Source organism: Balaenoptera acutorostrata, chromosome 19 (assembly GCF_949987535.1).
Source record: "Balaenoptera acutorostrata chromosome 19, mBalAcu1.1, whole genome shotgun sequence".
In the NCBI taxonomy this organism is placed as follows: domain Eukaryota; kingdom Metazoa; phylum Chordata; class Mammalia; order Artiodactyla; family Balaenopteridae; genus Balaenoptera; species Balaenoptera acutorostrata.
The window spans coordinates 45,274,847-45,291,414 of NC_080082.1; the positions used below are offsets into that span (position 1 = coordinate 45,274,847).

General features: G+C 37.1%; 1 protein-coding gene across 1 annotated transcript in view; it reads left to right on the forward strand.

Moving 5' to 3' along the window:
* Positions 1–1,113: 1,113 nt before the first annotated feature.
* The window catches only part of URI1 (URI1 prefoldin like chaperone), a 68,264-nt gene continuing 52,809 nt past the window's right edge, over positions 1,114–16,568 (forward strand). Inside the window, exon 1 of the mRNA XM_007165217.2 lies at positions 1,114–1,554. Coding sequence (XP_007165279.2) covers positions 1,450–1,554 — 105 coding nt within the window. The 5' untranslated portion in view covers positions 1,114–1,449. The remainder of the gene's footprint in view (positions 1,555–16,568) is intronic.

A 16,568-nucleotide genomic window follows, 5' to 3' on the forward strand; every position in this document is an offset into this window, starting at 1 on the left:
TCAATCTAAAGTGAGTCTCTTGTAGACAGCACATAGAACCAACTACTTAGAAGATAAATGCACTTACCCTTCTATTAGAGCTGCAGGTGGGTCAGCTTCCCACAGGCACAAGAGCTAAGTGGGTTAGGTTTGAACATCTGAATGAGGAGAAATAGGGTGGGCAGCTGCCAATGTCCATTACAGGGGGCGAAAGTGAGAGCAGGGAGACCAGAGAAGAAGCTACTGAAGTAGCTGAGGATACACAGATGGTGTGGTGCTAGAGCAGTCAGAGACTGCCTGTTTCAGAGGTTGGATATGTAGTGAGGAAAAGAGAGCAATTAACATTTACCATTTGCCCAAATTTTCCTCACTTCTTTCTTTGAAGCAAATGTAAAAAGGGTGTATCTGGACTGGGGAGCTGGCCAGAAGGGAAGAGAAATCTAGCAAGCAGGCACACCAGGGTGAGAACTGCAGCTACCTCCCAGCCCATTGCCATTTGCACAATGCTGAAGGAACAGGACCCAACCCACTGTTAGGTATTGGAGCAGAGATGATTGTTAGGGCAAGGCCAATTCCATTCATTAAGCATTAATTGGGTGCCTACTGTATACAGAGGCTGTAGGAGAGAGAGGTCACAGGAGTTTTGAAATAAGAGGAAAAGTATGGGCAACGTTATCCTTGAAAAGTCTCTTAAATAGCCCATACATAGCAATATGTTAATTAAAGCACAATACCTTTATATAAGGAAAAATTGTGTGTGCAGTAATTAACACATACAAAACTTAATCGCATATTTTAATTCATTAAACAGGCACAGGGAAGAGTTGACTTTGCTAAAATTAAATATGCTTATGAACCAGCACTAGTGCACGAATTAAGCTCCTACCGCCAGATGCAGCGCTCAACGACTGGGGGCATTAGGGGGACACAAGGCTAAGACAGGGCTCATCTCCGTGAATTGAGCGTCGATCTTCCCTAGAATGAAAGTTTCCAAAGGGCTACAGTGCAGCTTAGCCTCCGGATACGCCAGCCGCCGCCGCTCCGCTCCTGCGCCACGCGATCACCGGGGCGTGACGAAGGGCGGAGGCTGCGTGCGCTTCCCAGCGTGCCGCGCTGGGCGGGACGAGGGGCGGGGCCTACGGGGGAGGAGCGGCCGCCACAGGACGTCTGACTCGGCCCAGCCACCGGATCGGGGCTTCTCGCCTTCAACGGCTGGCCTGTTGCTCCGAGCCCGCGGCGGCGGGGGCGCCGGCGGCGGCGGGCGGCATGCGCGTGTGAGATGCGGCCGCGGGCAGCCCGGACGCGAGCAGCTGCCGCCGCGGTAGCAGAGAAGTGGGGCGCGGCCTCCTCAGCGCGGGGCGCGCAGTGCATGAGGGCGAGCACGCGGGCGCTGGGCAGCCGCCGGCCACGCCGCCTTCATAAACACTTGTTTAGGACTCGTTCGCCCCGCTGAGGCCCCGGCGCCCCGCCATGGAGGCCCCGTCCGACCCCGGGCCCTACGCCTCGGCCTCGGCTTCGGCCGCGGCGCCGCTGCGCGCCCCAGAGGTGGCGCGGCTCCGTGAGGAGCAGGAAAAGGTAACAGGCCGCGCTCCGTCCCGCGCTTCCGCCGGCGGTCTCGGGAGGCGCCCTCGCCCAGGCGCGTCCTCGGCGCCCCGTTCCCCCTCCACGGGGCTGGGGGCTGACCCCCGCTCGCCCCGGCCGACCCCGTCCTGCCCTCGGTGGGCCGCAGCCCTTTGGTCCCGGCCTAGCTCACCCCGGACCCCGAACGGGGGAGGAGCATAGCCTCCAGGCCTGGAAAGCGTGTTGGGGAAACTTTTGTCACGTGCTTTCGTTGTCTTGTCTGGAGCACTTTGACCTTCGAAGGGAGGGGAGGGTTGGGGAAAAGAGATGCGATAATCTGTTTAACTTGTGTATGAAAGTGAGTTTTTAATCTTAATGCGTACAGCAGTGCGTGGGAATATTCTCGGTGAAGGACAGGCTGTGAATGAATAGTTCACCTTTTTTTTTTTTAGCTTGTTACCTCATCGTTGGTAAAATGTATAGTCTTTGTTGCTCTTTATCTGATTGCACTTAAAAGTTTTACTAGGTTTGTAATGCTAACACTTCATGTGCAGTTTCAGCTTTGGTTTAGTATTTGTCATGATAGAATGCTGTTTTATTAAATTTTAACTTCAATTATATAAATAAATGAGTTTTAATCTACCAGTAAAGAGGAAGGAAAGTTTTGTATTTCCTAATGGGATTGTATATGAACAAGTATACCAATCTAAGAAATACAGTGTTATTGTTTAATCTGAGATTTTTTTCCCTTTGGAGTCTGTATCATTTGTTTCTCACTCTCTTTGAAATTCTTATTTTGAAAGGCAACGTTTCATTTACTTAAAATGTGTCATATTGAGAGTATCATGGTTATAAAGGTTAGGAAGTTGTTTAAAAACTATAAACACTGGGAATTCCTAACTTTTTTTATTGAGCATTTCTGTATAAAAACGACTACTTACATAGGTATACAAACATACCCAGTTTAGCTAGATAAGGGACTTTTTATAGAACTTAAATCCTGGTTTGCTTGGAAATAACCTGTCAGGATGAATTGTGGGAACCTTTCCTACTTTGTTCTGGTTGTTCTAAATTATTTTGTGCGTTGGATTTCCCTTTCTGAGAGCCGTTTTTTTTCTAATACCATATACAATGGTTGGGTTTTGAACTTGGCTTTCTTCAAGTTGGGGGTTTAAAAATTCAGGTTCGGTGCGTTTAAATTGTAAGACAATGTGTGTGTTTTTTTTTTTTTTTTTTCTTTAAGAGAAGAATAAAGAAAGAAGAAAAAACAGCCCTTCATGAAACCAATTTGTTCATTTTTGGCAAAAACTATTTACATTTTTTAGTCTTTTAGAAAATGTGAAACAGACCCTCAGAAGATGGTGTTCCCATTGTCTTTCTTTCTGTAGAGGAATTAACTCCTCCTTCATAGTATGATGTTTGCATACTGCTGACTTGATATGTTTTCTCCTGTTTGGCATGTTAAAAAGAGAAATCCTTGGTTTTATTCTGATGTTAGTGTGTCTGAAATACAAAGGATACGGTTTGGGGTGCTCTGAACAGCTTTCTGCTATGGTATCCAGTTGCATTTGAAAACTGCCTTCTCAGTTACAGTCCTGTGGGAACCTGGATGACAGTTTTCAGCAGACATTGAGTATGGTACCAAATTACTTCTCTGTGCTGTGTTAATGTTATTTTGGCACATAAAATAAGCATGTGTATGTCTGTCATGGGTATGTAAAATCATTCCCAGTTCATGATAAAGTCCCTCAGTAAATGGACTAGACTGTATTTTAACGGATCTGCTTCAGTGGACAGGAGAGACCCATGAGGCCACAAAATAAACTGGTTAGATAGCTATCCTTTAATTATAGTTCAGTATAGGAAAACTTTATCTAGTAAATAGTCAGTAAATAAATAAGTAAATAAATCAGTCAAATTTTGTGAGGGACTTTAGGCTTTAAAACCAACGCAGCAGCTGTAGGAGTACAGTGAACTTTAGTAAGTGGAAGTGTAGGGACATTCTTGGAAGGAAAAGGAAAAATTGTCATAGGAGTTTTATAGTATAGCAGTTAGTATTTCTTTATGTAAGTGTAATTAAATGTGTTTTAGGACGTGCCTTTCCCTACCAGGGTTCTGTGAGAGAATTAAATCCTGACGAAAATTATTTGAATGACTGTTTTTTCAGTTTTCCCTGGGATGGTAGCTAGCTAGTAGGCTCTAGATGCAGAGGAGAGAAGTGAATTCTTTATATGCAATGGATACCTTAGTTTCAGGGCATTATTTTCTCTGGGAACCTTAAGAATGGCTGCTAGGTAAAGTGGTTTAAATGTTGCTCATCAATTTTTTGCTTTTTAATTCAGATAAGGAGTATAACACGTTTTATCTTGGTTCCTCTCTCTGTTTTTTCCTTGTTTATCCTTTGGAGCACTGAATAACAAGGAAAAAAAATTAGTAACCTAAGGAAAAAGACAAAGGGGGGCATGAAAGATCCACAACTTCAGTAAATGACAACATCTGTAGTAAATGGACAGGATCAAATATTTGAATATTGTTCTCATTTTTGGCATTAATGCTGACATTTTCAAAAAAATATTTTTTGGTTAAAACTTCTGTTTATTTCTTTTTTTTTTTTAATCTAGCAAAAAGACATGTACAGAAAGGTTCCCTGCAGGTTTGTTTGTAATAATGAAAAAGCTAAAAATTCAACATAAGGGGATTGGTATGAGGAGATTTTATGCAGTCATTAAAAATTGTAGAACACTGTGTGGTGTGGTTAGTTATGTTTATATGTATATAAATATTCACACAGTTTATATAGGAAAATGCACCACTAAATGTTTTAAAAGCACACAATTTCATTTCTTATTTTACCTAAAAGTGAGTGAATTGAATGGGATTTTTTTTTTTTCAAGAAAGGCTATTGATAAAACCTAATTAATTTTAATGAAAGGTGGGATATTGTATCTTTAATTGCTAAATATTTTCTGCTCCTGACAAATGGCTTTTGGCTGGTTTGAACACCAGTTAGGCAGGTTTGTTTCTTATTCCAGAGCGGATGGGTACAATTTATTCAGATATCTGTTCCCCGAGTGGTTTCCTTTTCTCTTTTCCTTGGAGATGTTTACTGTTAATTCTCTATCCAAAGATACAGGGACAAGAGGGAACTTGGATCATCTTTTTTTCCCCCTCTTTTCTTTTAACTAAATCTGTTTTTGCCAATAGGAGTAAAGTATTTGGTGGAAAAAATGGAATCTACTTAGAAGCCTCTCTGGACTGATCTATGCCGTAAAAGTTAAACCTAGGACTGCAGTGGAGTGTCTTGGGCTGTTCTAGGGAAGTTTCCTCATACTAAGATCTTGTTAAATCTGGTTCTGTCTTTGAATTACATTATTGAAATACTGGTTTCTTGGCTAAGGTGATGTTTCTATCCGTGTTTTATATCTCCAGATACTATTATCTTTAACAGAATTATTGAGATTCTGCTATATAGTATTGTGGAACAAGTGGTATATAGTATTGTTTTCCTAGGTTTATTTGCAGGATAATGGTAACTTTGGAAAATTCATGAGGATAATATTATTTAGTTTATTATAATTATAACTGAGTGGCTCATGTAATTTGGAATTTTGGAATAACTTATACTTTCTTGATATAGAACCTGGGGAATTAAATGCATTAAGAGTAAATATTTCAAATTTTTGTAAAGCAGAACAGCTAATTTAACTTTGGTTTGCATATTTCTTAGATAAACTGCACATAGTTTAGGAAACTGTCAGTCATGTACTCCATACCACAGGTAGTGTTCTTTCCAAGCCCAGAATCCAAGCATATAATTTTTCAGCAGATATTTATTGAGTACCTGCTACCTGCCAGATTGTACCTACTTAATGCCTTCTTTGTCTGCTGAGGATGCAGTAGTGAACAAAATAAAGTCTTTGTTTTCACAGGGATCACATTCTAGTGGTAAAGATATGGAATAGGCATATTTAAAATGACAGAGGGTTTGTGATAGGTAAGGAGCTGTACTAGATCATTGTTAAAGATTTTGGTTTTTATTTTTGTGAGATGAGAAACCATTGGAATGTGTTTTGAGAATCATACTAATCTTAAATGACAAGAATCCATTTGTCATGCATGAAGGGAGGAATGATGGGATTATGGGATTGCATTGTATAGAAAAATTTTTTTGTGTGCCAGGCATTGTGATAGATGTTTACAAATTTGATGTTAGAGTCTTCATTAACTCTCTTAATTTTTCAGGTGAACAATTTAGGTTGTTTCTAGTTTTTGCCCTGAACTTTCTTATGGAGTATTTGTGTCTTCAATTTTGCTTATAATGCTTGTTTTTCAAAGTGCTTATGGCAATTTACATTCCTATCAGCAGTGGTGAAAGTTCCAGCTATTCCACGTCCTCGTCACGACTTGGTACTGTCTGTCCTTTTCATATTTGTTAGCCATTCTAGTAATGACTAATGAATGAGGTTGATAACCTTTTCAAGTATTTATTGGCTATTTGCATTTTTTTTGTAAAATAAAATGCTTTTTCTAAATTGAGTAGTTATAAGTAGTTTATTGAAGAATGTGTTTTTGATCTTTCTAATGTAGTTCTTTTCTTTTATCATTTTTAAGAAAGGCAGAGTTGTAAGAATATTTGCTTACAGCCAAAGATACATTTTGTAGCTAAATGGGTTTTCAGAACTCATAACTTGTGAGTTATATTTTATTTTAAAACAGTTTGTTTTGGTTGTTGTTAGTGATTATTATCATGCCAGTCATGTGCCATGAGAAGAAACAACTTTGGTTTTAGTCTTTTATTAGTAAACATTCTAATATAGTATTTCAAGGGGAGAAGATCCATATTCTTTGTGTTAGGCCTCTCCAGATTGGAGTATAAGACAAGAATAGTTCCAAAACACTGATGGGGAAAGGGAGAAGAAGGTGCACGGGGTCTAAGCTGTGATCATAACTGTTTGATTTTGTTCTCCTAATGTTGTTAGGTTGGGTTTTAAAATCTTTTAGCTTGTATCATTCTTGCCTTCATCTCCAGATTAGTGAGTCTAGATCTTTTTAGTCTGTCCTAAGGCAGTTTTTCTTTCTTTTTCTTTTTTTTTTTTTTAAGTAGCTTTTTATTTTCAAAAATTGTAAAACAACAGAAAAGTTTAAAGAATAGTTTGAGTCATCAATCCTGTTTTGTCTCATTTGCCTTTTCTTTCTCTTTCTGTATTTTCTTTTCTTTTTTTCCTTGTAGAACCATTTGAAAGTAAATCGCAGATATTATCATGTCCTAATACTTAACCACATATCATTTTGGAGCAAGGTCATTCTTCTACATAATCATATCTTTTTTTTCACCCAAGAAATGAACATTGACATGCAATAATATTATTTAGCATATTCAGATTTCCTCAGTTTTTCTAAAAGTGTTCTTTATAACATTTTTCAATGCAATATCCAATCACAGGCTGCATTTAGCGTCTTATCTCTTTAATTTCCTTTCATCTGAAACAGTCCCTCTACATTCTTTTGTCTTTATGAAATTGGTATTTTTGAAGAGTTTACAACAGTTTACTTATAGAATGCCCACAATTTAGAGATGTCTGATGAATGTACTCATGAAGAAACAGAATTAAATAATCATTTTTGGCAAGAATAATACATAGTTGATGATGACTTCCTATTGCATCACAGCAGGAGACATACAGTGTTACTTTATTCTATTATTGGTGTTGCTAATTACTTGTTTAAGATGGTACCTGCGGTATCTCTTCACCTTAGGTACCTGTTCCCTTGTGTAAGGAATAAGAACTTTAAAAGTATTTATTAAATACTTGAAGACATTGTAAATATCCTGTTCCCCAACAACCCTTTACCATGGATGATCCTTGCCTGAATCAATTATTATATCGGTGTTTGCAAATTAGTGGTTTTCTAACCATCTATGTTTATAACTGGCATTTTTCTGTAAAGAGGAGCCCTTTCCCCCCTCTTAGTATTAGTGTAGACCCTTTTTATTTGTTTTTTAATTCAGTGTGTTATAATTTTTCATTTTTCCTTTTGATTCTCGAATTGTCCTAAATTTGGCCAGTGGGAGCCCCTTCAAGCTGACTCCTGCATCCTTTTGGCATTTCTCATTATCCTTTGGTCATTACCTTTTTTTCTGGCACAAGGTGTCCCAGGCTTACCTTGTAGCTTTCTTGTCTTAGTTCTGAAATTGACTATTTCTTCAAAGAGCCCTGGTTCTTTTTAATGAGAAATGCTAAGAAACCTAGATCTGGGCCCAAGTTGTGCTCATTGCCACTGGGATATTATTGCATCAAGGCCCTTTCAGTGGACAGTGCTAAGAAATGTGTTAACCTTCAGTATACCAGGAAGAATAGTCATCACCATTTACCATCTAGGTCCAAGAGATCTTTTTACTTTTTATTTTTTAAAGTAATTTTTACAAGTAATGTACAGAAGTAAGGATAAGGGATAGTGAAACCCATTTTTATTGGATATTTTAATAAGAATTTAAACACAGCAGTCTTCTTTGTATTAAGTAAAGTTTGGTGCACAAAGATTATAAGAGATTTAAGAATATTGCCACATGTCTTTTTAGAAAAATGTCCAAGTTCTTGTTGCAGACTGTTACATGGTGAAGTTCTTCTTGTTGAATGACTAAGTGGGTGGGAATACCCTACTTTTTTTTTTGTTCTTAGAAGTATATTGTTCATTTATTGATTCTTTTTTTCTCCTTCTTCAAGTCAGTCCCCCTTTATTCAACATCTGCTATATTCAAATATATATATGTAGTTCTCTTCCTGGTTGGCATGGTCTGTTATAGAACTTAGGGAGGTACAAAGATAAACCATTTACATAATTCCTGCTTTCAAAACTCATTTCCAGTGCTTCAGGGTTTTCCTTCCTAATCTCTGTCCTCAAGAAGCCTAAAAACTTGTATGAGTGGAAAAAAATAGAATTTAGAGATCTTTTTTTTCAGCAATCTTTATTTATTATGATAAAATATGTATAAAATAAAAATTGCCATTTTAACCAGTTTTAAGTGTAGTGTTAAGTGAGATTAATTACATTCACTGTGATGCAGCCATCACTTTTACTTGAAGGTTAATGTAGGATGAACTCCCAGATGGAGAACTCTTGGCTGTCCTACCATCAGCTCTGCCTTGCTCTATGGTTATCAATTTTCCCCAGATCAAGAGTAGGCAGGTACAGGTAGTGGACTCACAACGTTTGACCTCAACTGGTTTTTCTAAGTTATTTTGTACATTTTTCAGCAGCGAAACCAAACTGGGTCTTCAGGCTTTATTTATGTTTCTTGCAAGGGAAGAGCTTTTTTTTTTTTTTTTTTTTTTTTTTTTAAAGATTTCTTTATTGATTGATTGATTGATTGATTGCTATGTTGGGTCTTCGTTTCTGTGCTAGGGCTTTCTCCAGTTGTGGCAAGCGGGGGCCACTCTTCATCGCGGTGCGCGGGCCTCTCACCATTGCGGCCTCTCCCGTTGCGGAGCACAGGCTCCAGGCGCGCAGGCTCAGCAGCTGTGGCTCACAGGCCCAGTCGCTCCACGGCATGTGGGACCTTCCCAGACCAGGGCTCGAACCCGCGTCTCCTGCATTAGCAGGCAGACTCTCAACCACTGCGCCACCAGGGAAGCCCGGGAAGAGCTTTTATACCATTGGACATATTTTGGTTTTTCCTCAATGAGAATTTTAACCCTCTTTTGTATTATTTCTACAATAATTTGTAAAGCTGTTTATTTTTAACTGCTTTTTTTTTTAACTTTTTGGGTCAACTTTTTTATAGTGCACTTACTTGTCAAAATATAGATACATAATACTGGTAAAATCTTTTTTTGTTTCTAATGAAACAAATTATTGAGACTTTTTTCTCTTTTAACAGGATGGAGTGAGGGTAACTTGTATCAATTAGCTAAATTAACCAAACTCTTCAGAATATTTAGATTTAGAGATCATAGAAACTACTGGTAGTCAAACTTTTTTTTTTTTTAAGGCACAGAGCTTTCTTCATTAAAATAAAACCTTATTCAAAAACCCAATATGTAAAACAGATGAAAGCTAAGTTACTCTGCTTTAATGAGGGAGAAATTGTGTGTGTGGAGGGGCTGGGAGGGGGATGAGTATCTCTGTTCCTTGCACCCACTTTCAGTAGCCACCAGGGAAGTGGTCCAAGGAACTAAACTAAACTTAACCAGTGTTTTAGTCCAACTTCTGATTTCACAGATGGGGAACTGAGACCTAGTGCCCAATTCTCCCCTCCCTTGAGCCCCTGGTAATCTCTAATCTACTTTCTTTCTATATGAATTTGCCAATTCTAGATATTTCATAGATGTAGAATCGTACAATACTTGTCCTTTTGTGACTGGTTTAATGTTTTCAAGGTTCATCTGTGTTGTGGCATGTATTACAACTTTACTCCTTTTTATGGCTGAATAATATTCCATTGTATGCATATACCACATTTTGTTTATCCATTCAACTGTTGATGAACACATGGATTGTTTCCACTTTTTTACTCTTGGAATAATGTGGCTATGAATGTTGGTGTACGAGTTATCTGTTATAGTCCCTGTTTTCAGTTCTTCGGGATATATACCCAGGAATGGAAATGCTGAGTCATAAGGTAATACTATGTTTAACTTTTTGAGGAACTGCCAAACTGTTTTCCACAGTGTTGGCACAGTTTTACATTCCCACCAGCAATGTATGAGGTTTCCAATTTCTCCACGTCCTTGTCAACACTTTGCTTTCTTTTTTTTTTTTTGGAATAGAGCTATCCTAATAGGTGTTAACGTCATTGACCTATTGTGATTTTGATTTGTATTTCTCTAATGAAAAAGGATGTTGAGCATCTTTTCATGTGTGTTTTTTTGTTTTTTTTTTTTGGGCTGTGCTGGGTCTTAGTTGCAGTACGTGGGATCTTCATGGGATCTTTAGTTGTGGCATGCATACGGGATCTAGTTCCCTGACCAGGGATCGAACTCCGGACCCCTCCATTGGGAGCACGGAGTCTTACCCAGTGGACCACCAGGGAAGTCCCTTTTCATGTGTTTATTGGCCATTTTTGTATTTTCTTTGGAGAAATGTCTATTTAAGTCCTTTGCCTACTTTTAAATTGCGTTGTCTTTTTGTTGTTGAGTTGTAGTTCTTTATTTATTCTCGGTATTTAAACCCTTTTCAGATGTATGATTTACAAATATTTTCTCCCATACTATATGCTATCTTTTCACTTTAATGATAATGTCCTTTGATGTACAAAAGTTTTTTTTTTAATTTTTAATTTTTATTTTAATTTATTTACTTTCTGGCTGCGTTGGGTCTTCATTGCTGTGCGTGGGCTTTCTCGTTGTTGCGAGCAGGGGCTACTGTTCGTTGTGGTGCGTGGGCTTCTCATTGCAGTGGCTTCTCTTGTTGTGGAGCACGGGTTCTAGGTGCATGGGCTTCAGTAGTTGTGGCACACGGGCTCAGTAGTTGTGGCTCACGGGCTCTAGAGTGTAGGCTCAGTAGTTGTGGCACACGGGCTTAGTTGCTCCACGGCATGTGGGATCTTCCTGGACCAGGGCTTGAACCTGTGTCTCCTGCATTGGCATGCAGATTCTTAACCACTGTGCCACCAGGGAAGTTCCAAGTTTTTTAATTTTGATGAAGTCCAGTATATCTATTTTTTCTTTTTTTGCTCCTGCTTTTGGTATCATATGTAGGAACCCGTTGCCAAATCCAAGTTCATGAAGATTTACACCTAGGTTTTCTTCTGAGAGTTTTATGATTTTAGCTCTTATTTTTAGGTCATTGATCAACTTTGAGTTAATTTTGTTTATTACTCATTGATTGTTGAGTTTTAAGAAAATTCACCTAGGATATTGTCGTCTGAAGACTCATAATTAAGAATTTATATTAATATTTTCACCATCATCTGTATCTAGTTGTGCTATCCAAAATGGTGGCCACTAACTACATGTGGCTATTAAGTTTAAAATTCTAATTAAGTAAAATTTAAAAAATTAAGTTTCTCAGTCATAATAACCACATTTCAAGTGCTCAATAGCCACCTGTGACCATTGGCTATTGCATTGGACAGTGTTGACTTCAAAGATTTCTATCATCAAAGAAAATTCTATTGGACAGTGCTGGTGAAGAGAGCTGCTATCTTTTTTATTCATAGTTTAATTTGTTTAACAATTGTTAAGTGTCTTTTTCTGTCACTTTTCTTCTCCTTCCCATTATGGACAGAAAATGAAAATTTCTGAATTGTCAACTGTGTTTGAAAGCTAAAACCAGACTACAAAGATGGTGTCTTCTTCAGTCTTTTACACTTTTTTGAAAGATGATGCAGTACTTTGGTCAATGCAGTAAGAAAACTGAAGAATGATTTTTACTATTGATAGCATATTCCTTCTAGATGATTCCATGATTCCTCAATTACTTGTTATATAGTTTTCTTTAAGCATAGTTTGGGAAAATTGATGAGTAATCATGAAATCATTATTAGGGTGATGAAACAAGATGCAGGAAATATATAATCAGTAGGATCCTATAATGTGTCTTAGGTTTATGAAGAGGTTCAATGTACTCATATATAATTGCAAGATAGAATGAGTTTTAGACTTTTTTTTAAGTAAGTAAATTTTCTCTTTATTCTTTGCAGTATCTCAGAGAATAGAAGTCATGAAATATCAATCCTTTCAAATAGTTAGAACTGTTCAAAAACAAACTAAAAGCTAAAATTGGGTTCAGTGGATCCTGATACTTTGCATTCAAATACATTACCACAAAATTCTTCAACTACTCCCATCTGTATTTGAATCTCCCTTTTTCTGTAGTGAAACCTTGTTCTCAACAACATCTATATTTATTCGTTTCCTTTATTCCACAGTATACACAAAATAGTTTTAGAATTACTACATTGATACCACTGCCAACAGCAAACCTATGAGTGAAGTTCATGATTTCATTGCAGTTCAATTTGTTCTTGCAGAGTTAACCCCCTTGGAGTATGCAGTTAGGTAATGATCTCAAAAGTTACTTGAATTATTTTTTTTTTTCTGTGCAGTTATATCTTGGATTTGATATACAGTTTGTATTGAATTTTAGTGTTTGCTTTTTTATCAGTTTGACTTTATGAGTGTAAAACATTTGCATTGTTAAAAATCACAACTATATCAAAAGGTATGGTGAGGTAATTCATTCCCGTCCCTGCTCCTCCCTTCCCCTATCGGTAATCTTTACATTAATTTCTAGTTTATCCTTCCTGTATTTATTGAAAAATAAATACTAAAATATGCTCTCTTATCCCCCCTCCACCTTCTTATACAAAAAGTAGCATATTATATTTGCCCCTCGATTTTCTCATTAAATGATACATCTGGGAGTCTTTGGTTCACAGAGATCTTTCTCATCATATTTTGTGGTTGCATAGTACTCAGGTATATTATCAGGTATTCATCTGGTATCTTACTGATGGGCATTTTGGTGGTTTTCAGTTTTTTGATAGTACTAATAATGTTGCAGTGAATCACTCTGTGCGTATGTTTCTCATTTGTGAAGTGACTTCAGGTGAAGTCCTCAAGGTGGTTTAGTGGTCAGAAGGTAAACTGGTTTAGCTTTATAAGCCATATATAATCACCTTTTTGAAGAATTGGTTCTAACTTTCAATTTAGTCTACAGCATTAAATAAAAAGAGGTCAGAGAACTCGATGTTCAAAAACTAGAGAACAGTGTTTTGAGTTCCTTGAATTGGCTATTTCTTGTGATCTCCACAGCCATTTTCAAGTTATCATGTTTTACTTGGAGGCTGGTCCTGGTGGTTCCACTCTTGCTCCCCTTCTACCTTTTTTCCAGAGCTGTCTCTCTTTTTCTGGCAATGTAAATCGAATTATGTAATTTTGTCACTCTCTCTACTGCTTATAATCCTTTGGTGGCTTCCCACTGTACTTAAGAGTGAAATCCAGGGTTATTAAAATGTCATTTGAGACGCTTGTGTTGTTGGGCTCATCTCTTTCTAGGTTAATTTCAGGGTACTCCCTACTTACTCTACCTTAAGATAATGACATGTTTTGGGGGACAGTACCCTAAATGTGTTTGTTTAAAAAAACTTTCTTTTCTCCTTCCTTTCTTTCTTTCGTTTGCTCGTTTGTTCTAGAAATCCTAATACAGTATAGCAAACAGTAACCCATTTAATGTATGGATTTGGCCATTATTCCTTATCCTTTGATTTCCTGATTTTATGAACCGAGTAATATTAAAGTTATTGAAAATCAGTGCTTTTTCACAAAGAACAAAAAGACAAAACTGAGTTACGTGTCAGGCACTGTCCTAGATACTGCGGTACACAAGGTTTCTTTTCTGCCCTCAAGGGACTTAAAATTTGTATGGAAACATGTTAACAGAAAACTTAATGCAGTGTGATAATTGCTCTCTTTCTAATTGTTTGCTTTTCAACCTACTGTAAATTAGGTGCTACCTCTGTCTTTTCATTGAAATTACTCTACCTAAAGTTTTTATTATATTTCACTTGCCAAACTCAGTGGACCATTTCGCAGATCTGGCCTTACTTGGCCTCTGTGCTTTATTTGAAAATTTTATTGTTCCCTGGTAAACTCTTGAAACTCTCTGTACCATAGGAACTTTTGTGACTCTACTTTTTTATGGCTCTTTCTCTGTTCCTACTTAGTCTCCTTAGTGTCTTCATCTAATGCTTAAATGTTGGTGATCCCTGTACTTTACATCACTGACAGTCGTCTCTTCTTACTCTGCATGTCCTCAAATACTCCTATATGCACTCTGCTCTCCCAGACCTGTTGCCTGTTGGGCAGCTTCACTTGGATGGCCCACAAGAAGCTCAATTTCATTTACTAAAGTTAACTTATTATCTTTGTCCCTAATGTACATGCTGTACATACTCATCCTGATTGTGGGCAACATTATTCAAACCAGAGTCTTTTCAGCCTCCCTGATCCATCTTTTAATTTACTAGATCTTGTCAATTGTTTCTTTCTGTCTTTTTTACTTTAATTTTTATTTAATTTTATATGTTGGCGGCGCTGTGTGGCTTGCAGGATCTTAGTTCCCCAAGCATTGAACCTGGGCCACCACAGTGATAGTGCTGAGTCCTAACCACTGGACCACCAGGGAATTCCCTGTCAATCCTTTCTATGTAATCCATACCTTGTATCTTAAGGCACTAATAGCTTGTCTTAATTAGGTTCTTACTCAAAAAATAATACTTCAGATTTTTCAGTTAAATGTTACTATGTCTTTTGATATTGTCAGTCTTTGTTAACATTCTGATGTTACCTGATTGTGTTTTTATTTTTACAGTTCTAATCTGTGAACATGTTATATCTCTATTTAGGGTCTTTAAATTTTCTCATCTGTCACTTAGTTGGAGTTTGTCTACTCATTTTACCACGTTTTCCACTTGTCACATATTTTTTTATTCCTTTATTTCTCTTCCTTTTGTGTTAGTAAAATATTTGTATTCTATTTTAAACTCTCTTAGCTTTATAGTTGTATGGTTTTTATTTTCCTTTTAGTTATTATCCTAGAGACTACAATATCTCTTTTTTTTTTATTACAGTCTACCTTAAATTAGTAGGAAATTATTCATAAATCTTCTGAAATTTTGCCGCTTAGGAAATTATTCAGATAATCTTTTGATGGCTTAATTTCATGAACCAACCCTCCCTTATTTGTGCTATTGTCATATATTTTACTTCTACAATGTTTCTGTAACTCCCTCCACCCCCAAAATTAGGCTTATTATTCTTTTAAACATTCTATTTTAATTTTTATTTAGTTCTGAGCTGGGAGGTGATTTTTTTTCCCAACACTTTAAAGATACCATTCCATTATCTTTTGACTTCTTTCATTTCTGTTAGTCTTCCATCAGTCTTCTTGTTTTTTTCCCTGAAAAATTTTTATATATTTTCTCCTCTGTCTAATTTTGGATTTTTCATCTTTGGTTTTTAGGCATTTGATTATGATGTGTCTGGATTTGGTTTTCCTTGTATTTACCCTGCTTTGAACATGTAGTTTATTAAATCTGTAATTTGATGACTTGTCAGTTTAGAAAATTCTTATCTAATCTGCAGATGCTGGTCTTATGTCATTGTCTCCTCCACTTTTAGTATTCTGGATACACATATTAGACATTTTCATTGTCTCATATATCTTACTCTCTTTTCTGTATTTTCTTGCTTCCTCTTGATCTGTATGCCATTTTGGATACCTTCTTCTGACCTGTATTCCTGTTAACTAATTCTGTTCTTATGTATCTAATCTACTGGTAAAATCCTTTTACTAAATGCTTAATCTCAGTTACAGTATTTATTCCAAGAATTTATGTTTTGACATTTCTTTAATGAATTCTAGGCCTGTTTTGACATCTTCAGTTTTCCCTCTGTTTTCATGAATATATTAATCATAAAAGAATGTCTTATAACTGCAGTATGTAAATTAAATGGAACTCTGTTTCTGTTTATTTTTTTCTCTTGATTTCTCATCAGCTGCTCCTGTTGTCATAGACTTCCTTGTAATTTTTGATTGGATGCCAGACATTGTAGTGAAAAATTGTAGACTCTTGATGATGTTACCTTCCTTCAAAGAGAGGTAAATTTTCTTTAAGCAGCCAGAGTACTAGTGGATCAACACAACTCAGTTGAGAGTTGTTTTTGGATTTTGTTAGGGCTGGTCTGTTTCAGTTTTGCTCTTATTCCTAACATGTAGCCTTTACTTCTAAGGCATAGCTCTAATTCCATATGGAGTATGTCTTTTTCATAGATTATGTGGTCATGTATTTGTAGTTTTGTTTCTCTTCTGTTCTGTTGCATTGGATTATTTGCCTGTAGTTGCACCAGTACCACACTTTCTTACTAGGTCTTGATGTAGTAAAATTCCTCTAGCTTTGTTGTTCCTGAAGATTACTTTTACTGTTCTTGACCTTCTGCTTTTTCATGAATATTTTAAAATCAGGTCTGCAGTACTCACAAAATAACCTTCTAGGGTTTTGTTTGGAGTGCATTGAATCTAAAGAT